Source organism: Seriola dumerili, unplaced genomic scaffold (genome assembly GCF_002260705.1).
Source record: "Seriola dumerili isolate Sdu_G_001 unplaced genomic scaffold, Sdu_1.0 BDQW01000025.1, whole genome shotgun sequence".
Taxonomy (NCBI): domain Eukaryota; kingdom Metazoa; phylum Chordata; class Actinopteri; order Carangiformes; family Carangidae; genus Seriola; species Seriola dumerili.
Genome location: NW_019174280.1, coordinates 14353838 through 14380231, shown reverse-complemented (window position 1 = coordinate 14380231; position 26394 = coordinate 14353838). Strand labels below are relative to the sequence as shown.

At 41.5% G+C, this 26394-nt stretch overlaps 2 protein-coding genes across 2 annotated transcripts in view; one reads left to right on the top strand and one right to left on the bottom strand.

Annotated features, from left to right (window-relative positions):
• Positions 1-12316, top strand: part of LOC111236785 (nesprin-1-like) — a 126091-nt gene extending 113775 nt beyond the window's left edge. The window contains exons 131-146 of the mRNA XM_022765644.1: positions 294-481; positions 734-884; positions 1480-1662; positions 1902-2039; positions 2742-2933; positions 3438-3756; positions 5119-5252; positions 5369-5495; positions 5608-5819; positions 6422-6628; positions 6800-6928; positions 7391-7462; positions 7514-7654; positions 7790-7879; positions 8548-8606; positions 10833-12316. Coding sequence (XP_022621365.1) covers positions 294-481; positions 734-884; positions 1480-1662; positions 1902-2039; positions 2742-2933; positions 3438-3756; positions 5119-5252; positions 5369-5495; positions 5608-5819; positions 6422-6628; positions 6800-6928; positions 7391-7462; positions 7514-7654; positions 7790-7879; positions 8548-8606; positions 10833-11112 — 2622 coding nt within the window. The 3' untranslated portion in view covers positions 11113-12316. The remainder of the gene's footprint in view (positions 1-293; positions 482-733; positions 885-1479; positions 1663-1901; positions 2040-2741; positions 2934-3437; positions 3757-5118; positions 5253-5368; positions 5496-5607; positions 5820-6421; positions 6629-6799; positions 6929-7390; positions 7463-7513; positions 7655-7789; positions 7880-8547; positions 8607-10832) is intronic.
• Positions 12317-12376: 60 nt separating this feature from the next.
• esr1 (estrogen receptor 1) lies at positions 12377-25593 on the bottom strand. Its single transcript, XM_022765689.1, is given in 10 exon segments — positions 12377-14407; positions 14409-14727; positions 14934-15117; positions 18150-18283; positions 19273-19411; positions 21712-21865; positions 22142-22329; positions 22919-23035; positions 23913-24139; positions 25157-25593. Coding segments are annotated over 10 exon segments (1959 nt in total). The 3' UTR covers positions 12377-14347.
• Positions 25594-26394: the final 801 nt, after the last annotated feature.

Genomic DNA, 26394 nt, shown 5'->3' with positions numbered 1-26394 from the left:
TGCTGCCAAGACGCTGCTCTAAATCTGGACTAGATTCTGAGAACCCACTGACCTCCTTTCTCTCCAGAACACGAACATTTAGTTTACCAGGCAGACTATGCACTTCCTGTTTAGCGTAGAGACACGTTTGCTGAACTGCACAGCGGGAGAAGACATCAAATCACACCCTCTTTGCAACTTGAAGCAACAGAGGTTTATGTGAAGTGCAGTTTTCATTTAAAGAAATGCAGAATGCTACACATACAACCTCTGAGTGCTGAAAAAGTCAAATTGTAATTCTCACCGATTTGTAGGAGCTGCAGAGGGACATAGAGAAACACAGCACAGGCGTGGCGTCCGTGTTGAACCTGTGTGAAGTCCTGCTGCATGACTGTGATGCCTGCTCCACGGAGACAGAGTGTGACTCCATCCAGCAGGCCACCAGAGGGCTGGACAGACGCTGGAGGAACATCTGTGCCATGTCCATGGAGAGGAGGCTCAAGTCAGTGCATCTTGGATAAATTCAGTCCTATATACCGTGGTCATATGCATGCACCAGTGATAAAATCCAAGCATTGTTAGCCAGCGCTAATTTTGTTGTGTGTTTAAAGAGTTGGAAACTTACATGTAATCATAGATTGTAATACCAACTAAATCCCATTGCCTTCTGCAGTATACTGTCCCGCTACTGACCGTACAATCATATGTTTATATTTAGGAAGATTTAGCCATGACGAGTGATTTTTCTTTGCAGGATCGAGGAGACGTGGAGGTTGTGGCAGAAGTTTCTGGATGATTACTCCAGGTTTGAGGACTGGCTGAAGACCTCAGAAAGGACAGCAGCTCTGCCGAACTCCTCTGGAGTTCTTTACACCGTCGCTAAAGAGGAGCTGAAGAAGTTTGAGGTGTGTTTATTTCACTTTTATTATCAGAATGTGGAGTAAAAAAGACACTGCTGTTGCACTGTGTTTGCATGGAACAAAGTGTGTGAGTGAGGTAACAGTATGGCTGTTTTTTATGTAAAATTCTCATATGTGCATGCTTTGAAGTTTGCACATTTTTCTGTCGGATATTTAAATTCTTCTTTATGAGCAAAATAAATCAAAGCAAAGCAAAATCACTGCAGGATAGAGGAAACAGAGAGAAAGAGAGAAGTGTCATGTTACTGAAACTTGTCTGCACCGGTCTGCTCAGCTGCTGCGGTCCATCAGTGTGCACGTGCACATTCCTGCTGGCTCACTGTCTGGCCTGGACCGTTGCCATCTGCCCTGCTTGTGCCTGACTGAAAAGTTCATTCAGTGAACAACATAACCTTTTTTGACATATTTCGGGATTTTAAGGGTTAGCTGTGGTCCTTGCAAAGTGTTTGTTTTCTCTGTGCACGCATGTGAAAAATGTTTGAAGGAAAGAATTTAACATTGCATATATATTTGCAAGAAAGTGTGTGTTAATTCAGAGCTTTAATTAATGTGTGTGCATGTATGTGGGTTTTCATCGCAGGCCTTTCAGCGTCAGGTGCAGGAGTGTCTGACCCAGCTGGAGCTCATCAACAAACAGTACCGCCGCCTGGCCCGCGAGAACCGCACTGACTCCTCCTGCCGTCTCAGAGAAATGGTGCATGATGGGAACAAGCGGTGGGATAACCTGCAGAAGAGGGTGGCTGCCATCCTACGCAGACTCAGGGTAACATCACATGAGGCGTTAGCAAGTCACTGTGAAATATATGGAACTAATCTAACAGCTGATGCGTCTTCCTCTCCGTTAGCAAGCTCTTGTTCTATTATTCCGTGAATAATAATAATAATAATTACTGCTTCACTCCATTTACATTTAAATTCATTGGGAAGTAAGCTAGTTCAATTCAGATGGAGAAAAACTCAAGTAACTGAAGAATCGTTGTTTGTCTGGCTGTGTTCTTGCAGCACTTCATCAGTCAGAGAGAGGAGTTTGAGTCGGCACGAGACAGCATCCTGGTGTGGCTGACGGAGATGGACCTCCAGCTCACCAACATAGAGCACTTCTCTGAGTGTGACGTACAGGCCAAGATAAAACAGCTCAAGGTGAGGCGGACGGACACAATGTTTGAATACTGTGAAGAAACTCCATGTGTCAGTACAAAGCATCAGTCACACTTTTTATTTTCAGCCTTTTTTAATAAAGCATCTGCCACAGTATGAGGTGAACAAATTCCTCTGTAGTTTATCAAGACAGAAACTGTTCTGTTCTAGGAATGAGATGAAAATTGATTAGATGAGGCAAAAATGTAATAATTGGAAACTTCAGCTTCTGTAGCAGCTAAAGTAACAGAATACAACAAAGAAAAATACAGTGTAATGTAATGATAGAAGTGGATTTTAAAAAACTCCTTTGCTGAAACTTTTATTTGGATAATTGCTTAGTTAATAATAAGGAATTAAATCATTTTAGTTACTTATCAAAAGAAATATGAAACATTTGTTGGTTAAAGTTCCTCAAATGCAAATTTTTGATTGCTCTTGTCATGTTTTTATCACTGTAAATTGAAATTCTCAAGTTTTTTGACAATTTTGAGGCTTCACTTTGAGCTCTGCAGCAGTAAAGGTGAATGTGTGTGAATTTTCAGGGGTTTTTTTTGTTTGTTTTTTTTTTACATTTTATTGTTTTTTTTTAAACATTTGATTGAATGCATGAGTGATTATTCAATCAATAGATTATCCAATAATGAAAAGGATTGTTAGATGCAGCCCTCCTTCGCTCTGACCTCTGCTGTGTGTGTTTCTCAGGCGTTCCAGCAGGAGATCTACCTGAACACGGGGAAGATTGAGCTGGTGTTCAGGCAGGGTGAAGCTCTGATCGAGAAGAGCGAACCTCTGGATGCAGCCGTCATCGAGGAGGAGCTGGAGGAGCTGCAGAGATACTGCCAGGAGGTCTTCGGACGAGTTGAGAGATACTACAAGAAACTCACGCGTCTGCCTGTGAGTACAGATACACAGATGACACGGCATGTAGCATTAAGACACATTGTCATGTAATAAATGAATGTAACTGGTAATGTATTTGCTGCTGACTGTGTTTCACTGCGAGAAGTGAAACTGGCTGCAGAGCTGTGATGTTGTGACAGTGAGTAGTTGACTCGGGGAACTCGAAGCGCTCTGTAAACACATAACGAAATGAACAACTACAGCTGTCCTCCTTCACCTCCTGTGACATGGTGCAAACATGTGTCAGACATAGTTTCACACTGACAGCTGGTGAGGAACAGAATACACACTCATTATATTAGCATGGTAACAGTCAGTACGGCGCACACGCTCACCTCACTGTGCCTCACAACCCGCATTCTCACACTTCTTAGTTACACATACTTAGAAATTTGATAACCTCTACCATGTCCGACCCTCCATTTTCTGCATGTACTCCCTTTCTTGCTTGCATTATTCTTTCTTTCATTTCATCCTTTTCCTGCCCGTCTCGCGCAGTTGGCTGACGATGAGCTCGATGGCTCAGACAGAGAGCTGGACGTGGAGGAAGGAGGCGACCTCTCTGAGCTGCAGTGGGGCGACTCCTCTTTGCCCCGGACATCCAGCCGTCAAGCCTCGGGTACGGCCACCCTCATCCGGGCCGACCGCTCGGGACGGGACACTCCGGCCAGCGTGGACTCCATCCCGTTGGAGTGGGACCATGACTACGACCTGAGCAGAGGTCTGGAGAGCCCTGGAGGACGAGGCCATGGGGAAAGGAGCAGAGGGCAAGAGGAGGAGGATGAGTATCTGAGGACGGCTGCCACAGTGCTGTCAGGTTGGTCCAACTTCAGGGACTGTGATTGGCTTAATTTATACATGCTGATTTCTTGTGGATGTAACTATAAGGTCTGTGAAACAAGTATTTCCTAGGAAGTTCCTTTGAAAGAACCATTAAATTTAGTTCTATATATATAAAATAGTGACAGCATTGCATTGGTACTTATGTAATTAGTTACTTTAATTTATTTTTACTACCATAACTGAGTCTTTTTTTAATATGTCTAAATAAAATAAATAAAAAATATAAATTTGTCTACAGTAAAACACACAATGCTACATAGATGATAAATTAAAATTTCCTATTATGAATGAAAAAAAACTTGGATTGAAATCGAAAAGTTTATTCAAAGATATTCTCATCTATAGTAAGAAGTCATTTGAAAAATATGTATCTGTCAGTGGGTATATAGCAGCTGATGTGTGATTTTGAAACATGACACTCAGTCTGCCACTGGAAAAATATACATCACAGAGCAAGAGATTATTACACAAGTATATTTTCCCAGTATTGTAACATTTTGCTCTTTAAGCCATCTTCGCAAAAAAGGTACTTACGGTATCTTTTCAAATAAAATCCCAACCAAGTATTCAAGTAAAGTCCTGCGATTTCTATCAGTCTGGTGCCAGTTAAACTCACATTTTGAAATAATAAATGAAAACAGCTCTCTGCCATGATGGGGGGAAAAAGTAGAAATCTTCTACACAAACAGAGATCAGTTGAACATCCAGATCCGGCACGAGGACATCAGTGCCAGCGCATTCATAGATTAGCAGAGAAGTCACATTCAATCATGCCCACATTATAAGCAGTATATGTTCTATGTCTCTCTTCCCAGATGTAGTTATCCCAGAGAGCCCAGAGGCCTATATAAAACTGACTGAGAACACACTGAAATCGTCCTCTGGTAGGCAACAGCAGCCCTCTGGTGCTGATAAGGAAGAGCATGCCTACAACTAAAACAGGCTTCTTTTTTTTTTTTTTTAACAGAAGTCTACCACCATACTAAGAAACTTCATCAAAGTTGCATGCTCCACCATCTAGAAAACTCTTTGTTTATCTCCTTGCAGAGATGACACCATTGCATGCTGAGGCCTTGCTCACTAAATTCCCACTTCCACCATCGCATTTTTTGTGTTGTCTTTAGTTTGTGCTCCTTCATTTAACAGTTATTTTCATTGTTTAACATGTTAAAACTCGACTTCTCTGTTCTTTTTGTCATGATGTGCCGTTATTTTGCATTTCAGACTAATGCATGCCGTCACAGCATCGGTCTACACCAACTGCCTGCTAACGAAAGCTTTATCATTGCAAACTTCACCCCTTATATTTCCTGACCCTGTTGCGGTCTCTGTGCAGGTGAGCCAGGCCAGCTGGAGGCCAGTCTGAGACAGCTGGATCAGGCTCTGGACGCAGGACGATATCACCTCCAGCAGAGAGAGGCCAGTGCCAACCGCTCCAGCCCCGACATCGACTCCTCATACATGGGCTATGTGAGTCCTCTTCTTCCTCTCCCTCTGCCTTAAATCACACCTCTAACATGAGTGAGAAGTACATCAGGCAAGATTTTGGTAAAAAGGGCTTTAAATACTTGTAACTCTTATTCCAGATGCGTCTGATGGGAGAGTGTCGAGGCAGTATAGACGCCGTGAAGAAAACAGAGGGAGAGCTGACTGAAGATGACGATGACATGCCGGGGCTCACCAACCCCACCAGCACAGACACTCAGAGTGCAGGTCAGTTACACACACACACACACACACACACACACACACACACATATCAGATTACCTCCTCCTGTAAATACTGTGTGAGCTGTTTGAACTGCATCTGTGTTTTTCCCACTAGGTGTGATTGAGCGCTGGGAGCTGATCCAGGCTCAGTCCCTGAGCGAGAAACACCGACACAAACAGAATCTGCAGCAGTGGCAGCAGCTGATCACAGATCTGCAGACCATGAGGGCCTGGCTGGGTCAGTCTGAGGCTGAACTCAGCCAGCTGCGAGGGCTCGATCTCAGCACCGATATACACACCATCCAGCAGAGAATCAAGAAGCTCAAGGTTAGTGCATGTTTTTGTGCGTCTGTTTCAATCACTGTATTAGAAGAGCAAACGTTAGGAAAGAAATTACAGATTTTTCTGCACCACTTTGTTATGAACATTTTTCTCTATGATAATTTACCTTTCGCGGAGTTGGATATTGCACTTGCAGTTATTTTGTGCACATTTATTTATGTGTATTAGTCCCTATACAGTAGAATTCACTACTCTGCAGTAATTCCCCCCACTGGCCTTGTTTTAATGTCCTACTTCATGTGCAGGGCTCAAACAACTTTGTCCCTCAACTCACCCTCACACACTCAAACACACACTAACAACACAACACACAACCAGTCCAGCTGTTGCTGCCTGTATAGCATTAGACAAGATATCACTAATCTATAAATACACCCCTCTGAAGTCTAATGACTTGCATCTAATGTGTCCCGACCACCTCAGCCTAATCCTCCTGCACTTTATCTGTTGGCACCTCATCTATTCCCAGCCTCCTCTCTAGTAGCAACATAAAGTCTGGCCGGGCTCATGGTTCGCTGTAAGCAATCTCTTGACCCATATGTTTGGATGCTGCTCTGAATACTTTCCTCTTTGACTCTCGCTCTCAGGAGCTGCAGAAGGGGATGGACGCCCACAAGTCAGAGGTTCTGTCCATCAACCTGAGCAGCGCAGACTTCCTCCAATCAGATCCCGACTCTGAGGAGGCCTGGGAGTTGAGAGACGGGCTGAAAGAGATGAACTCGCGCTGGGATCGGCTCGGTACCTCGCTGGAGGACTGGAGGGAGGAGCTGCAGAGGGCGCTGATGCAGTGCCAGGTACAAAAAACACACAAAATACTAGGTTTAACTTTTTCTCTATCAAATTGTATCCACAGTGTCCTGTGTGATTATCGCCTCAGCAAAAATGAATTACCAAACCAGAAAGAAGGGATAAATAGAAGAGTAATAACACACACCCACTGTCAGTCATACCATGTTTCCTTTCAGGAGTTTCATGAGATGAGCCACGGTCTGCTGCTGTGGTTGGAGAACATCGACCGCAGGAGGAACGAGGTGGTGCCCATCCCTCCCAAAGTGGATCGTGAAACATTACGAGCTCATCACAAAACACTGACGGTACTTCTCTCTGCTACCAGCTTTGTGTACCGCAGACTCGTATCTGGTCAGGGGAGTTTCATCACCTCTGCTTTAGCCTTTTATATTAACCACTGTCACTTAATAAACCTCCTTTGGTGCCTAAAGCTCACTTTGGGTTTGACTGCGGAGTTTCTAGAGCAAAGTGGAATCCTGAGCAAAACTAAGGACAACAATTACAATATGTTGTGATCGTAAGGTTTCTTTGATGTCATTACCCCTCAATCTAGGACATAAACAATAGCTCTAATAATAACAAATAGCTTTAGTTGTGTAGTAGCTTTCATGCAGAACTGAGCCCTAAATTCTTCATAAATGGGGCTAAAACTAGAACAAATCAAACTACAACAAAGATAAAAAAAGAAGAAACAACATCAGTGAAATATGTTAAAAATATAGAACTAAGAAAGATTAAAAACATAACCCTGTCTCCCTGTCCTGCAGCAAATCAAGCGTGAGCTGCTGGACTCGCAGCAGAAGGTGTCGTCCCTTCAGGAGCTCTCGGCTCAGCTACTGGTCAACACTAAACCTCAGACCCTGCCGCCGCCGTCAAAGACCTCAGAGCAGATCCAGGTTCAGGGCAGCGAGTGTCTGGAGGCCCAGGAGAAGGTGCACGTGATCTGGAACAGGCTGAGGCTGCTCCTGAGGGAGGTCAGCTCAGACCTGGAGGGGCTGGAGAGGAGGCTGGAGACCGTGGACACACAGCAGGTCAGACAACACTGAATACAAAGTGAATGAAGGAGCGGCCAGTTTATGTTGAACCAACAAAACGCTCCTCTCCATTAGCAGCAATTTTATTTATGTAGATCTAAATATTAAAGTGACTGTTGTTTTATTTTTCAGGATTGCTTGCCGTTGCCTCTTGGCATAACAGAAATCTGTGAATCAGCTGCTCCTGTGTCAGAGGTGACCCTCGAGAGTCGCAAACGATTGGTAATGTTTTCCCTCATAATGTCCAGTGGGGAGCGGGAGGGTGGGGGAGGGGCTAGCGTCTGTGCTCCGTAAGAGAAAGTAAATCAACATCACCGTCAACCTGCCGTCTCATAGATATTCCCACCCTACCACTTTACTTTTATGGTCAACATAAATGTTTTTCCCTTTTGCAACAGCTCTGCTAACATGTACATGAAAAGACTTGTTGCTGCCCTCCTCCACCCCCACCCCTCCCTTTGTTTGAGATGTTGTTTGCCGCCCCACACCATGTTGATCTGCTAAAAAAAAATGTACAAGAAATCCTGGCTTTTCGTTTTATATGATAAAACTGTTCTCTAATGGATTCATCGATATCGTATTTTAGAAAACATGCATGAAAAAAAAGTTGTATTGTAAGTAACAGTTAAAGATATTTAATTTTATCAGTTTCTTTTAATGTGACTCTTCAGGATTTAGTCTTGAGAAGCCAGATTTCTTGGTTCTGAAAGTCAATCACCGTCATTGATTATGTTGCTGCTCTTTGGTTGTTGATGATTCTTTCTCTAGCGATGTTATGGCTCTTTTTATGTTATTTGTTTTTTCTCTCATCTGAGGCTTGGTCTTTATTTGCCCTTGACTGAAACATTCTTTTCTTTCTTTTACCCCTCCCTGCTCATTACGTGATACAGCCCCGAGGCAAAAGTAGTCAGGCCCACCCAGGACACCCTGAAAGCGGCCCGCGCCACAGGTACCTCTCTCCTGGACTCTAGAAACACGGGATGATGATGGAACAAAAGCCACGCCCCACTAGACACTTGATTTTTATTAATTCAACTCATGAAAAAAATCAATGAAACACAATCAGCCATGTTTTACACATTGGGCTTTTTAATTAATTTATAAGGCTTTAATCCTGCGTTCCATGATCCTCCCTCACTCTAGAGACCATGTTACCAGCTCTTAAACGAGTGGGGAATCGCCTACATCAGGCCGCTCCCTTTCTCCTTTAAATGTTTTCTTTCACTGCTTCTCTTTGCCCTGCTGCTTTTTGAATGGCATCATGAAATATTGCCTTGTCATACTTTTTGCTTCTCCTTTCTCAGAGTGACTTTGTAGCACCCTCTTTGCCCACTAGATGGCACTATCTGAATCCCAGTGACCCCCCTCTGCCCTGCTTCCTCCAGCTCTGTTTTTCTTTCTCATGCTTCCTTCCTGTTTCATCCTCCTCATAGTTTTAAAGCAGGATATGATGCATAAACTCCTGCGGCTTTTCCTTCTTCCTTAACTCCCACTTTCTTTCCTTTGTTTCCTTTCCAGACCTCTAAACTCACCCACCTCTGACCTCTCATTTCTGATTCAACTTTCCATGATTTTTATTAACTGCCAACAATACCTGGCGAAGACTCAGCCTAAACTAGTCTTGCCATGAGTGTGTGTAGCAGAAATAATGCGTTTGTTTTCCCCTGATAGCATCCTATGTATGAGAAGCAGGGACCCTTAATCACATTCTATTGGGCTGTGGAAACAGAAATCCAGCAAAGCAGGAGAGGTTGCCTCACACATGATGTGCACATGTTGCTTACGCATGTTCACAGCAGCTGTTTTGTAGGATGTAGGAGGACTGAATGAAATTGGCTGGGTGTCTGACCCTCTTTCATCCTCCATGAGGATGAGTCGCAGTAAGAACATGCTGTTCCCCCCCCCCCTTGAGTCTTGGCTCTAACAGTGGAAATCTCCAGAGAGGCATTTGGCATTTCTGCTTGTTTGGAATAAAACGTGGCATTGAACTCTCACACACTCTGCTCTAAATCCAGAGCATCTCCCCCCCAGTGAGACACAGTTGGCTATTTACAAATGCTTGTGGTTAACTAACTGTTTTTTTTTTTTTGTTTTTTTTTTTTGTGTGTTTGTGCCTGTTTTGTGTGTGTACGCAGATCTACTGTACATGTGTCTGTGTTCAACTTTTGACTCTCTTGATCTCTACCTGCTGGATCTGAGTCTATTTGCTGCATTTATGTATTTTTGCTTTCCTTCCTCTTAATTTTTTGTTGAGTGCTCATTCTTTTGTGAGACATGGGTAAAATAGTATTTGCAAAGATGTCTTCTTAACATTATTTAAAACATCAGAATTTTCAGATTTATTTGAGCTAAAAATTATTTTTCCTTATCAATTACTCTGAAGATTATTTTCAATTAATCACTTGGTCTTTAAAAATGTCAGAACATAGTGTAAAATGCCCATCTCAGGTCCCTAAAGCCCAAGCCAACAGTTTAAAACCCAAAGATATTTAATTTACATTTATATCAAGAATGTTTATTTGTCCCCAGGGGGCAATTTAAAGGGCACATAGAATAGACGTTTAAAACCCACAAAAAACACACAACCAAGAATGTGCGCACATTAAGAAAAATGACATTACTAGTGCAAATAAATAACTACACATAAATGACTGCCTGACTGTGCACATTTTGTTAAGAAATTTGCTGAATGAGAAGATAATCTCAGTGAAACAGAAAAGCATATTTGAGAAAGTTAAAAGAGGTGCTTTGTAGTTTTTGCTTGAAAATAATTTATATAAATATAATAATAAATATAAATAACCAATTACTGAAATAGTTCCCAAAAAATGTTCTGTCAATTGATTTATCATTTAATCAAGCTCAGTTTTCCATTGATCATTTTAGTGTTCCAGTACTTAGACAAACTACTTCCCAGCTACCTGGAGATATTAAAATCAATCCTGAAAAAAAGATTTGATTTAACACAAAATAATTGTATCTTGAGAGTCATGCATTTCTGATTTCCTTGAGCTTGGAGCATTTTTCACTATACAGACAAGCATACAAACCTCAAATTTTAGTTAATAATGTAAATGTTAAAAGGAATTTTCACAAGACAGAAGTGATTTGCAAATACTAATGAACTCGGGTCTTTTCTCTGCTGTGTTTAACTTGTGTGTGTGTCTTCCTGCAGCCGGAGCAGATCACCAGGCGCCGCTGGCTGCGTTTCCTCCCGTTCTGACCTTCCGGACGGCATCTCGTCGACCTCCTCCTCCTCCTCCGCGAAGGGCCAGTCCTTCCTGCTGCGGGTCCTCAGGGCTGCGCTCCCCGTCCAACTGCTCCTCCTGCTCCTCATTGGTCTGGCATGTCTAGTGCCCATGACCGAGGAGGACTACAGTTGCCACCATGCCAACAACTTTGCCCGCTCCTTCCATCCAATGCTGCGCTACACCAATGGACCTCCGCCCATATGAGGAGCAGCTGAATATCTACCTACTGCTTTGCCAAGGACTCCACTGACTCCTGTGAATGTTTCCTCTTCACCCCGTGCCCTAAAGCTACAAACTCTTCCCCTGCTGGGGAGCCACATGCATTATGAAGTGATTCAGAGGTGATATGAAGACTTCTCTCACTAACATTGCACACCCACTCTCCTGAAATCACCTCAACCCTTTAAAACTCTAACTCTCCAGACTAAATGGACCTTCATCTGGAGACCACCCTCCCCCAATCCAAATGTTTCATTGTTTTAACTTAAATGTGTATATTATTTTTTAAGGTTTCTGAAGAAACCTGTGAAATCAATGAAAAACAAAGCACTATTTATATACTCTATGTTGGGAGCCAAAGTCGACCGTGCTTTTTGTCCATGATATCCAGTGCTGCTACTATTTATTTAGTGTTCAATCAGTTCATAGATTGTTAGTATTGATGAAGCTAAAGCACCACCAGTGTGGGATATTGTACCGGTAAGTTGTAGAGTAGACTAGAGTAGCAATCATTCACAGTCTTAGAAGTGAAGAGTTTCTCTCTGAAAGCACAGCAACAAAACTCAACAGGAAGATGTAGCTTAGTGTTTTTTGCTTTACACATTTCAAAAGAACCTGCTTAAATTTTGAAATGAAGTCTTCATATGACGTTAAAGCTAAAATCTAAACGTATAGCACTGACATAAGCACTGTCGAAGGTACTGCACTGAAGCCGTCCAGCCAAGATGGCCGACTTCTTTCCCCAAAAGCCAAGGCTTGTATTCCTGTCTTTAATTTAAGTATTTAATCAACTGGAGCCAATAGAGAAAGACATGAGCTCTCTTGTTTTAAAAAAAAAAAAAAAAAATGAAACTGATTTGTATATTATAGTTGAAATGCCTTTGAATACAGGCAGATATTTTTTTATCTTTCTGTTTGAGCATGCACTTGAAACTCCCCTGCTTTTAAGAAAGCCAAACAATCACTGGTAGTGTTTTAGTAGACGGCTGTGACATTAAATAAATAGTGTGCTTTGTAATAACTGCGCTAATTACTCTGCAGTGATGAGACATCAGAATCACTGCGTTGTTGAAACAGAATCTGTAAAAAATGATGAAATATGAAAATGGTTATTTATGTATGTACAGTTTGCTAATGCCGACTTCATGAAGAATACTCTCTTTGCAAATAATAAAACATGAAATATTGACTTCTGTGTGTTCTTTTGAGATATAAACTCAGGAGAAACATGGTGATGAACGATCTTTTCCCAATCGATACTTTTATTTTTATGCACAGTAAACAAATGACAGTCAGGTTTGACTGGATTTACACTGAACGGCTCAAGTGGCCAAATCCAATTTTCTGATCATGGTTATATATGGAGGTTTTCCAAATACATCTGTAAATGGCATCAGACTGGACAACTTAACTTTTTGTTTATCGCTTCTACCCTGGCAAAATACATTTTAATTACTTGCAATATCTACGTGTCAGTCAACTGTCGGCCAGTTTCACAATATATTTAATGTCTGTGGTCAACCGTACTGAGTTAGAGAGTTATTCCAGTTATTTAACATATTACAAATCGGCTGCGCTAATTACTCTGCAGTGATGAGACATCAGCACTAAATACATGCTTACACAATATCTTGAAACAAGCAGAAAGCAGCTTCAATTAGGAGCAGTGTCTTCTTATCATACAGAACTAGTTTTAATAATTGTGACCTGTGTTGAATTATAATGTAATATAGACTTAAACCATTTGGACATTTTTCAAATTACATTTTTTTCTCCTTGGTTGTTGATTGGAGAGAGAGCGACTGAAAGAAGGAACCAGAAAGAACTGGAGATTCTAGCGAGGTCTGAGTTCAGTCAGAGGCTGAGCTGAACTAAAACAGTCACATTCTCAGAGACACGGTCAGTATTTGTGTTGCTGGCTAACTTTCAGCTAACAGAATTTGTACATTGACTGTTTGGGGCAAACAAACACAAACAGTCCTAGGGGTCTTCGTGTCTGAACATATCTTTTCTACTTCGCTTTGTCGTTTGTGATAGTAAATTGAAAACATTTGGGTTTTAGATTGTCGGTTGGACTAAAATCAAAAAGCTGTTTAAATATGTCACTTGGCTCTGGGGACATATCTCACTATTTTCAGACATTTTTAAACCAAAACAATCACACCCGATCATGTCAATATCAGATATCTTCTGTACAATTGGATCAAATTTGGTCCATTTAAAGAGGAATAAAACTATTGCATATGTGCACATACAGTACATTATGTTATTTCGGTTCCTGGAGGTGTGTAAATCCAGCCAAACTCAACATGAAATCACAGAATTAGTGGATGAATAATAACTGGTTGTAATTTTTACATGGTTGAAATGTTGGACAAATGCATCAAGACAAAGATCTATGCATCAAATCAGCTTGGAGCCATTAATGGCTCATTGCCTCTGACTCTCTCTGCCACACACACACACTCACACACACACACAAACACACCACATTACAAATTCAGAAAAAAACTTTGGTGCTAGTAAGCATAGAGAACAAACCTACTGTACACAAAAAGTACACGGGTGAAGTTACCCGACAGTAAAGCTTGGCTTCCTTCATTATGTACACAGCGTTCTAGGATTTGATCATGCAAATTTAGGTATTCAAAATTTAACAATTATGTCCTCAGCCACTGTTAATTTTATAATTTAAATATTTTTTCCCAAATACATCAAGTTTAAAATTGTGTGTGTTAAGACACAATACCTGTCATTTAGTCTTTAATGGTGTAAATAAATTACACATTCAGTTAACCACTTTTATAATAGGTTAGTTTGTAATCACTCTTTACGTGTAAAAGTAAAAATAATGCCCAATAGTCCTTTAAATCCAAGAGGAAGTGCACTTTGGTTGAGGCAAATGAAAAGAAAAATTAGCTGCTCATCATTTGAAATCACCATAGGTAACAGAATGTCACAATAAAACCTAACACTGGCCATTTTAGAAATAGCTGTAATGTAAATCTGTTAAAGACTGAGTCAAAATCACAGATCTTCTGAAAGGCAGCATACAAGATTAACAGCACTGAAGCTCAGATTGTAGTAAATTGGACCAGTGCAAAGGAATATTTTCTCCCTAAACAGCTAGGACAAAAAAAATCATTTAATTTATAAATAATTATCTCATTATCGCTTTCATTCTGCACTACACACATCATTCATAAAAATGACTTGACCTTCAGACGTACTTGTTGCACTCGGTCTCATAGGATGTGGGTGCAGTCGGAGCAGGACCCTCTGTACTGCAGGACACCTGGACCTGTCGGGGCTCTGCTCAGGCTCTCATGGCTACCTCGGGGTCCTGAACTGGAGCCAGCTGAAGAGGAACCGCTGCTGCTGTTGTTGTTGTTGTTGTTGTTATTGTTGTTGTTGTTGTTGTTGTTGTTGTTGTTGCTGCTGCTGCTGGTGGTAGAGGGCTCTATGTCAGCCAAGAACCAGGACTGAGCTGGTTTTTCAGGGCGGTTGAGGCGGTGAGCATCCAGCATCTCCAGCAGCAGGTCGTACAGAGGCACTTTGTTCTTGCACTTCATGCTGTAGAGGTGCTCCATGCCTTTGTTGCTGCAGAGAGCAAAAACAAAAGAGAGATGAGGAATTAGAGTGGCTTAATAATGAGTGATGCTTGAGACTGCTTTCTGCATCTACATCTACATAATATATACATAACACAACCGTTTTGAAGCATTTACGTTTTAAGCTCCTTCCACCTTAAGCTATCACTGTTGGATGGTTTAAACATGAATTTAGTATTTCTAATTCAATTTTACCTCATGTGCCTGATGTGGGAGAGCAGGAGGAGCAGCTGGGCCTGTCGTCTGGACTGCTGCTGAACAGAGCATCCTGATTGGCTGATATGATGTATGAGAGCGTCTGTGATAGTGTCCAGCATGTCCTGTACCGCCGTGCCGTCATGTAGTGGCTCCATTGTACCAGTGCAGAAAGAGAAAGAACCTAATAGAGAAAAAGAAAACTCACTCAATTTGCTACAGAGTTGTGTAAAAGCCACCAAATACCAACAATGCCAACTAGGCATTGAGAAAAAAAAATCTGACTCAAACATGTATGTAAGAGCAGAAAATTAATTCCAGTTGCAGTATTGCCCACACAATAATCAAAAGTTCATCCAGCTCCAGCAGCTGTGCCGGTAATGATGTCATCACACGGGTATTTCAGATGACTCAGTTTCCCATATAGAATACATCAATCCCCAGGACAGAAAAAGGCCTCTGACCTGTCTCATGTTGTCATGGGAACGGTTATTGGGCATATTGACTTTCCAGAACACTCTGTTTGCCTGATGTGCCTGATGCAGCAGAAGCAGCCACCTTCTATATGGAAGGTATTGTGCATTTTATGACTAAAGCATGAAACTTCCTCCTGTGTTTCTATAAACCATGAAGTTTTTTTTCAGACGTGGAGGCATTTCAGTTGTGACCTCTGAGACAGGGCAGAGCCCCCTGGAGTGATGAGTGTGGTCCAGATGAAACTACCATGCTAGTCTCTGATTAAAATGTTATTTGACCAATGAAAGATTCTTTTCCCCACGTCACAGTTGTGGGAACTCCTGGTTGTGAACCAAAACATCTAGGACGTGTGGTAGCTCGGTGCCAGGCCTCAAGGCAGGTGGTATCAGCCTCCCAACCCAACAAAACACACTTGGGGGAAGAAATGTCCATGTTATCTTTGAGTGAGCACATTCAGCTACCATACAGCAATTTTGTTATGCATCAGCCAAAATGCAATTCTGACTTCACTGTCAGCTAACTCCAAATACTACACAGTTGTTGATCCATGCTCAGCTTTCTTCTCTATTCCTTTGTATCCAGACAGCCAGTATCTGTTTGCATTCACGTTCAAAGGCAAGCAGTATACCTGGAAAAGGTTACCACAGGGTTTTGTTTCAAGCCCTACAGTTTACTCGGCGGCGGTGAAAAGAGAACCTGGACGACCTCGAATTCCCTGGCGGCTCAAATCATTTACAGTACACTGACGACCTTCTGATAGCTTCACCATCGGAGGAAGCCTGCCGTACTGACTCCATTCTGCTCTTTAAGAGACTTGCCTAGTGTGGTCACAGAGCATCATTAGCTAAGTTACAGTTTTGTAGAGTGGAAGTCACATACTTGGGTCATATCTTGAAGAATGGAAAACGTCTCCTGTCATCAGAATGGGTGCCCTCGCGCTCTCCTACATGTGCTTGCAAGTGTTGCACATGGTCCATCACATGTAGGAAGAGGGGTGATAAATGACGTCATTCGTTCACAATGGTTGGCACCTACAAACACTTGTAGATGGTTGTATGATATACCAACAAAAGAGAAAAAGTAACAGCACAGTGAGATACGACCATTTAGAGCCTCCATCAGGTCCCTTTAGAAATATGCAAATAGATTTTGTACATATGCCGAGCTGTCAAGGTTACAAATATTTGCTTGTAATAACTGACCGCATCTCAAAAAGGGTGGAATGCTTTCCAACCCGAAAAGAAGACGCACAAACAGTTGTAAAGTGTTTGCTGAAAGAGGTGATTCCAAGGTTCGGAGTGCAACATGGAATAGATAGCGATAGAGGACCAGCGTTTGTGCCAAAAAAAAAATCACGCAGAATCTCTCAGCTATACTAGGAATCAAATGGCAAATACACATCCCATATCACCCACAGAGTTCAGGACAAGTTGAAATAATGAATGCTACCGTCAAAGAAAGGTTGATTAAAGCAGTAATGACAACTGGCCTGACATACTACCTCTTGTGCTGTACTCAATTCGAAGTGCACCAAATGCAACAACAAGACTTAGTCCTCATGAGGTGTTAATGTGAAGACCAATGTCCAAAGGGGTAAGTCCTCCTTTAAGACCACACAAAACCACATTGCTCAGGACGGATGAGTTCATGACTAACTATGTAAAGAAACTAACAAGAGATTTTGAGAAAATATGAAAATAATATGCAAAATACAATTTGCAGGTGGCTGAGAGACTCCCAAAGGCGTTGGATGAACCAATCCACCCTTTCAAAGAGGGGGATTATGTACTAATCAAATATCTGGAAAAGTATCTTTGTCTCCTAGGTGAAAAGGACAATATCAGGTGATGCTAACCACACAAACAGCCCTCAAAGTCAAAGTCAAGCCAGAATGGATTCACGCCACAAGGTGCAGGCTCACTCGCAGAACCGATGGCGAGGAGATGATCCATGGCAAGTAACCGGAGGGTTACTACTCTTCGTCCTCCTTCCTGGTGGTCTCTTGCTGTGGACGGTCCTGATGATCCATGGTAATGAAGAGCAGGGAGGCTTTCCTGCTCCTCGTACAAATAGTGCCACAGACCTTGCAGACCTTGAGCCCAATAAGAGGCGAAGCCTTCTACAGAGAACTCCTAAAGGACAGGAACTGGACTCTGACTCTAAGAATAGACTGACAAACCCCCAGGGGCCCAAGTGTAATGTAAGCAAAAACATCAGAGTATCATGCCTTATTATACTATGTCGTTTTTATGAGTTACATACTATGTCGTTTTTATGAGTTTTTATGACATTTTTATACCTTACTATACTATGTCGTTTTTATGACTTACATACTATGTCGTTTTTATGACATTTTTATACCTTACTATACTATGACATTTTTCATGGCTTGCTATATTAAGAGTAGCGTTCAGAGCTACACCTCTGTGGGTGTAGTTTGACACTGTTCAATATTTATTCCCTGGAACAGAAACAGAAACTTGCAACATAGTTGTGTGGAATTTAAAAAATGAACTTAAGGGCTGATGTTTTTATTGGAGAAATGTCTCTGCTGCCCACTGTCAATGTTTCTAAGCACAACGTGTGCTTTCAATTTAAATAAAATGTTTCACAACTAAGTGGCTTATACTGTAAACACAGGTAGACAATGTGAGACACACACACGTGCGCACACACACACACACACACACACCACACACACACACACACACACACACACACACACACACGTTGCCTCACCAGAGTTTAGCAAGATGATAGCTTTGAGACAGACAAACTCCTCAGGTTTGAGTTTGAGCATGCGGAAGCGGGAAGCTGTAGCCAGCAGCATGTCAAAGATCTCAGCCATGCCCTCAACACAGTCGCCTTCGTTCCTGGAGGGCAAAGAGAACATGAGGAATTCATAGGTATTTAAAATTCTGTAAGTCACACATGAATAAAAAAGATTCAAATCTTCTCCTTTTTTCCTCTTCATCATAAGAGGTAAAAGAACCAGACTAAATCTGTGAACATGAACTATCCAAAGAGTGGCCAGATAAACAACTAATGGACTGAATCGCTGCAGCTCTCCATTTGTCAGCACAGTTGAAAAGTGATGGAAAGATGGATAATATCCAGTGGTTAGAGTGCATGGTAAACTTGGACAGCACAGAGCCAAGGGAATTTGTCAACCCTGACCAACAGCGTTTTAGTCATCATGTCCAATTGGTGAGGACACTCATGTGGGGACCAGGTTTTCGAGATAATACTCTAATACAATTTTGAATCAAATGGCACCATCAAGCACATCAGACGGTAAAAGCTCTGTCTGTCTGCATGTCTCCCTCATCCCTCTCTGTCTCCACCTCTTTTCTCTCTGAGGTAGATACTGTGGTTTGGCCAGCTTGTTTACTTAGACCATGGGGTGAAATGGAGGGAACAGGCTGTGCCTGTAAAGCAGCAAACAGCTATGTCTCCTTGCATCTCTATTTCTCTCTCTCTCCTTTGCCTCCTTCCCCGTCATCTCTCCCTCCATCTTTCCCCTTTTTCCATCATTCCTTGCATTGAAGCTTTGATTAAATCTGTGTCCTAGTTGCCAGCTCAGCACTGTAATGATGAAGGGGTATTTCAGGTTAGAGAGAGGCTGCTCTCCTCTCCATGGGGAACATGTAATTAGTCTTTCACTCTATAATAGACGTGTTGGGATGGCACAATGGCTGGCAAGGTGCGAATGGAAAATCTACAATGCTGATCTATCACTCTTAACATCTGTGTGATAGTGAGAGGAAGACAGGTAAATATGGAGGAAAAGTAAGGACAGAGATATGAAAAAGTAAAGAAAGGTGCATGTCACAGAAAAGTAAGGGAAAGTATTCCTCGCTACCTGTCCAGTATGAGGTCCTGTGCGAAGATGAGTTTGCCAGGGCAGTGAATGGACCTCCAGATGAGCCCAATCATCAGCACCTCCAACCACGAGCTCTCCAGCAGCTGCACCTGATCATGGAGGGACAGCTGCAGGAAACCTAGGAAACCACACATACAAAGTGCTCAACAAAGAACATTTTGTGAAAGGACCAAGGTAGGGAAGCAAGGTGATCTACACCCAGTACATTTAACACTTCTGATAAGTTTTGAGCAGCGGTCCACACCAGGCTCTTGTCTAACAAGCTCTCAAGTCAACTACAAAAAACTGTCACTGAAAACTGGACAATATGTGTTTTAGCCTGATCCCAGCAGTTATTTGACATCAAGATCAAAACAACAAACAGAAAAATAAATAAAAATATCTGGTGTTTATAAGTGTTGTTTCATCAGAGCTGGTTATTTGGATCAGTGGGTGTTAACTATAATATGGTGTGGAATATTAGCACTCCCAGAGTTTGATGTTTTCTGTGCACCTTCATCCAACTCATAAATATACAAATATGCAAGCCCTTGTTTTCTGGCAGAGAACTTCTAGTTAAATGAAACCATCTGCAAACTCTCTGCTCTCATAAGAAGCCTTATCGCTGGCACTCAGCTGTCTCAATTCATATGTAATTACTGCCAATTCACTCCCATTGTACTCTGCTTGGGACCCCTCGCAATTAAAACTGTGTGCCTTTGGGCTTTTAGTGACGCACAAGGTTATAATACCTCAAAATCAGGATTTACTCTCTAAGAGAGCCCGTCGGGGTGTTTGTAAGTGTGTGTGTGTGTGTGTGTGTGTGTGTGTGTGTGTGTGTGTGTGTGTGTCTGTGCATGCAAAAGCTTGATGTGTCTTATACAGCATTTATGCTCTATGGGGTGCCAGCAGATTGGCCAAACAATCCTCTCAAAGGTGATGACTGTAATCACTGTAATGGCTCTGCATTTGTATGTGTGTGTGTGTGGGTGCCAATGTGTGCCTCTATGATAAAGGTCTCCCATCACCTTGCTGTTGCCTAAGCAGTCAAACAGACAACAATCGAGGGGCCCCCACCTTTGTTACACATGACATCTGTACATTTGAATGTTTCAGAAAGACACCGCTTCCAAGCTTTTGAAAATATCTCTTAATTTAGATGAGACATGTCATAAATGTCATGGTGCTCCAACAGAACTGACTCACATGTTTTGCACCTGCCCTCACCTATCTACTTACAGGGCAAGTATTTATGAATATCTCTCCAAAGCAACAGGCATAAGCTTGCATGAGGCCAAATGTTTGCACAGCTATCTTTTGGGTTCCTGTCAATGATCAGCCACGAGCACTGAACATTAAACTAAAGGATATAACAGTATTTACATCAAGCCATTCCTCTGATCTGATGATGTTTATGATGCTTGACAAAATACTGACAGACTTATTCCATTATATATTTATTTATATATATACTTTTCATCCCGTCAAAAGATTTTTTAATTTTTTTTCCTGTATTCATAGCAACTTTTGCGTTTGAAAAGAAAAATTGGTCATTTGACCTTTCTCTGTCTTTGGCAGAGCTGTAGTGCTGAGAAAATATCACACATGCATGTTCTTTCACAATCTACAACAGAATTGCTGCAATTTTGGAAGATTCTTCTAAAAACTAACACTGTCCACACAATATTACAATAAGACTGACACACTGAAGTCAGAAAGAAATAGCTTATTTTCATTTTGTTATCCACTATGTTATGTTCCCTATAGTTTGAGGGCAACTGTTTGAGATTTTCTGCTCTCACTTTGAGACACAATTTATCATTAACATTGCCTCTGTCAAGTTATTGGCTCATGTATGTAAAACATGGCATGTAAAGGATTATCATTCTAGATATTGATGAAAGGTGCACACCAGTGCTGTAACCAGTACTGTAATAACCCCCTACAGACTTTACAGCCAGGATATGTTCAATGTTATTGGCCCATGGATGTCACCATACATCTGGCATACTCCAAAGAAAGTCATAGCTACGAGAAGAGACAGGACCCTGAACCAGCTGTATGCAAATGTTCACTTACTGTGTATTTATTATCATTACTTTTTATAGTACTTTTTACTTCCTCTTTCCTAACTGTGTGTTTTGCAACTGTAACTAAGCAATTTCCCGAGGTGGATCAATACACTTTTCTGATGCTGAAAAACCAGCCAGTAGTAGGTTTTTGCTCCAAAACACAGGCAGATAGTGCATCTAGTTGATTTAACAAGTAAACACATCCTAACATGGGTTGAGATCATTTCCCCTAGTTCTAATGCAATTTCATTTAAATCTTTAAAAAATGTATATATGTAAATGTAAACGTAATTGAGGAGGGTTTGTACTAAAAAGAATTAAGAAAATGTACTGGTGGTGTGGCTACTTTAAGCACTTTAAGCAGTACCTGGAAGCTTCTTGGCCCAGGTGATCATGTGGACCAGCTCCTTGTCAGCCATGCTGGTGAGCAGGGTCATCATGGTGACCTCGGTGTAGGGTCTGCTCAGCTTCTGATGGGAGCACAGTATTGGGGGCTCTGCACCCTGGAGCAGCAGAAGCACCTGGGGAAGCAGCAGATAAACAGTCACACTGCCAGCCCATTCAACCTGAAAACTATAATATATTGTGCTTAAAACTGATTTAAAGCGACTGCAAACATTTTTCAACAACCAATAGCCAGACAGCCAAGAAATCTGGTATGAATTTTCATGTTTTCCCAGATGCCCGCTCTGGTGTCTAGGGCCACTTTCAGATCAAAATTTCCCCCTGAACAACAATTTGCACCACAACAAGGTATTTCAAAATCAAGTGTCAATTGCCTCCACATGAATCAGCACCTGGTCCGGTGGTGTGCCAGTGACCGATGATTTTCCTCCTCCAGTACTGCTGCTGCTGCTGCTGTGTTTCCTCCCTTCCTGGAGATGCACCCTTCTGTACTCTTGGTCCTTAGAGGCCTTATCTTTGTCACTGGTACCAGTCCGTCGTTTGTCAGGCCGCAGAACACGGCTGCGGTCCTTACGCATACCTTGAGAAAAAACAGCAGAGGTTTAATACAAACTAATATGCAGATACACAGAAAAGATACAGTATCCATGCACACAATCACACGCAACCTCCCAAACATATGCATTCATCAGGCTTTTCCCTCAAAACCACACACACCTCTATATCCTGTTCTTGCCATAAAAACCAACAGTGCTGATTATATGGATGCCTGTGATTCAAGTATGACAACAAAAATGTGGGTGTGTGCTAATCAGTAGTTGTACTCCTTAAGAGGAAATCATTTCAAGGTCACATTAAAGTTAGTCTCAAGCTTATCTTCTTTCACCAGAATTCTTATATTTGAGTCAATCCTCACTGCAACAAGCAGTGATTGATAAATGGCAATTAGTTTTTAATTTTGTTAAAAATCAAACTACCTCATTTTGCTGTCATCAAAACAGAAAATTTAACTGTTCAAAAGAAAAACAACAGGATAACCAATAATAACACAACAAAATCTAGTAACAGACAGCAAATTGCAAAAACACATTATATAAATGAAAACAAAATTTAAAAGCACATTTGTCTTGAAAAAAGAAAAAAGACGTTCTGCTGGTGTTTCTACCCACCTCCTTTCATCATGCCTACTTCGTAACACTTCCTAAGACGGCAAGCCTGGCAGCTCTTCCTCCGATTCCTGTCAATAGTACACTGATTGGTTGCTGGGCACATATAGTCATTGTGACCTGAAATGGAAGAAAATCTATTACCTCAAGCCCTCCACTCCAATGTTCAGTTCAGATTTAGGTTATTTACTAGCCAGGAACACTCTATTCCCATTTTAAATGAATCCGAAATGGAGAAAATTAAAATGTGGCATCTTGGCTTTGTGATTGCCATGGAGACTATTGTTTTCTTTATGAACAGTCTTTCATTGCAAGATTTTACATCAATGTGCTGAAGCAGCATTTCATAAACATGACTAAGCCACTGACAGCAGATGAAGCTTTGACCTGATGACAGTGGAACATAAAAGTTGTACACCCCGTTGTATGGCTCACAAGTAGAAATAATAATAAAAACTAACTTGTTGAAACATAAATTCTGTTCCCTTTATTTATGTCTGTTTCACAGTGCCACAATTCATAACATGTGTTCCTCTTTCTCTATTTTTATATGACAGCAATCGAGCTCCAGTTTGACAGCTTATTTCTTTGTTGAGGTTACCAGCAGTTCACTTTGGTACCATGACCTTCCAACGAGATAGCACACTAAATCATCATCCTTTAATATCCAAAATTTTCAATTTCTCTGTTATGGATGTTCTTTAGTTTTTCAGATGTGCCAAATTAAACCACACTAACTTTTCTTTTGTTAAAAGCCAAACTCATTTTTATGGAATGCAGTGCTTCTTGTCTTTCTATAAAAGATCAATTTATGTTTATAAGTTCACTGTGCTGTGCAGATTGTAATTCATTAGTAGAGTTTAAGGAATTTTAGATCATTTTTTAAAGAAATTTGAACACTAAACTATACTACTAAGACATGATCCTTAACAAACAGGAAACACTTTAAGATTTACATCCACTGGTCACAAATAGCAAAAGCAGACACTCAACCTACCCTGGATGCTTCTCTTGAAGAAGGCCTTGCAGCCCTCACAGGACCACACCCCGTAGTGGTACCCAGAGGCATAGTCACTGCACACGGCACAGAAGCGTGTCTCTTTAGCCATCTCAAACAGTCCGGCCCCAGACCCAGCACCTGACTCCCCCACACTGTATGACTCGTCACTGGTGCCACAATGGTCCTCTCTGAATGCTGGCTGCTGACTGGACCTATAACAAAGCCTGGATTTCAGCCCGGTTAAAAAATTTCACATATTACCTGGAACTTTTGTAATAAGTTAATGACTATAAATTATGAAGCTATTATAATAATATAAACACTATTTATCTTGCATAAAATATACCTTGACATTTTGTCATTAAATGCTCTACAGATGTCTTTTTTGTGAAATTTTGAGCCAACTTTAAGCACAGATTAATTGTGACATTTGCCACACTGACTTTAATTTAACAGTGGCTGATACAAGAGCAGACTGCTATTTTCCACCTAAGCCAGGAAACAATCTGTACTTCTGTTGTGCTTACGTATTGTTCCTTTCTCAAGGTCCTTGACAAAGTCCTTAATCTCTGGAATTAGAAACCAGGGCAAAGCTTGATCCTTTCTATAGTGATAATGGCAATGTTTTGTATAAAGCAAGAGATTACAAAAACAATGCAGTTATATAATTATATTTTGTTCATAACTGCATTTTAAATCTAGTTGTGCAGCAACATTGTGTCCTACTGCCACTCAATAGGAAACACAAGGCAGTAGAGTAATACAAAAATAAAATAAATAAATAAATAAATTTATGAAATACATAAATCAATTATTATAAACAAGCTAAACAGACTTATTTATGCTCTTTATGGATCACAATTTGTATTGAAAACATGATAGAGCAAGCCAACAGTGCTGTACTGAAAAAAAGAGTCTCTTGATATTTTGATTGCACAGCTCATATCAGTTACATCATCACCAAACTACAGCACAAACAATCAGGGTCAAGCACTGGAGTTGTTGGAGTTCTCTCTAAATACTTACCTTGCATAAGATACAATATAAAACTTAGAGAGTAATAGCCAAAAATATACCAACTTCACCAAATTATTCTAAAAAATTAATAAATAAATAAATAAATAAATAAATAAGAGGAAAGACTCAAACCTGTTGATTCAGTCTATAAAAATAACTTTTGTCCAAGCACACAACAGACTATTTTCACACTCTGGAGATAAAGAAAAACTGTATTCCCTCACCTGTAGACGGGTGTTGAGGTGGTTTCCAGATAGTGGTGGCTGGGCGGGTGCATAATGGGGCTGAGTCGGGGACTGGAGGGCACAAACACAAGAGGACTGGTAGGCCCGCTGCCCAAGGACTGAAGACTGCCATCAGGGGGTGGTCCGTGGGCATCCAGAGGAGCAGAGTAGTAGCCAGTGGTGGAGTGGCTGTAGAGAGGAGTCGGAGCAGGAGTGGGGGCAGCATAGTCGTACGTCCCTTCCAGGAAGTCCACAGTGGCTACCCCTCCAGAACCCCGGCTCTCTTCGGGGTACATGTCACTGAGGGGGACATGCGGCGGAGGCGAGAGACGTTGTGGGGAGAGGGTCTCCAGTTTTGAGAAGGCTGGACTGATCCTGGGTCTGAGTACTGGTCCAGAAGGCTGCCTGTTCTGTCCTGGGCTCTGCCTGAGCAACATCACAGCACAACAGCACTGATAAGCAACATGATTTAGACTTGCTCTCCCATTTGCTGGGAGGGGGAGTGGAGACGAGTGCTGCTCTCCCTCTCTCTTTACTCTTTCCTCACTCTCTCTGTCTTTCCTTTTTTTTTCCAATAAAGCCTGTCAGGCAACTTCAAGGGTTCACTATTCTTCCAGTCCCTTTTCCTCTGTATGCCTTGAGCTTACGCCCACCAAGCTGCAAAAAAAAAAAAAAGACATCCAAAAAGACTCCTCCCAACCTCACTCAGGTTTTTTTGTCAACAGAGCCTTTCCCTCTTTTCCTGTAATACATCTTCACTAATATGTAGGAAGGAGGTAAGGCGAGGGGAAGAAAGAGAAGATAGACAGAGAAAATGTGATTCCCAAAAAACTTCCCACAGCACTATAAAATGTTTTCCTAAAATATTTGTCTACTACCTGTGTATCTCTCTCTGAACATTTGCTGTTTGTTTAGTTCACAGTCTGCACATCACCAGGATGACGTATGACCAATCTATTTGTGGCCGGTTTCTTGAACACACCTAAGACTCTGCAGTGAATCAAATCACTGAGAAACATTAGGAGAGGGGTTTTAAACAACAGGAGCTAAAAGAAAACAAATTCTACCGTTATACATACTCACCTCTTACACATGAAACATCCTCAAATCTGCTGTGCAACACTGGGACTGTTTAACTCTTGTCTCTCCCTCTCTGTTTGCCTCTCTCATCTCTCCAACTCTCAGACATCTAGCTGGGCTCATTGGACACAATGGGAACAGTGGAAAGGTTTAAAAAA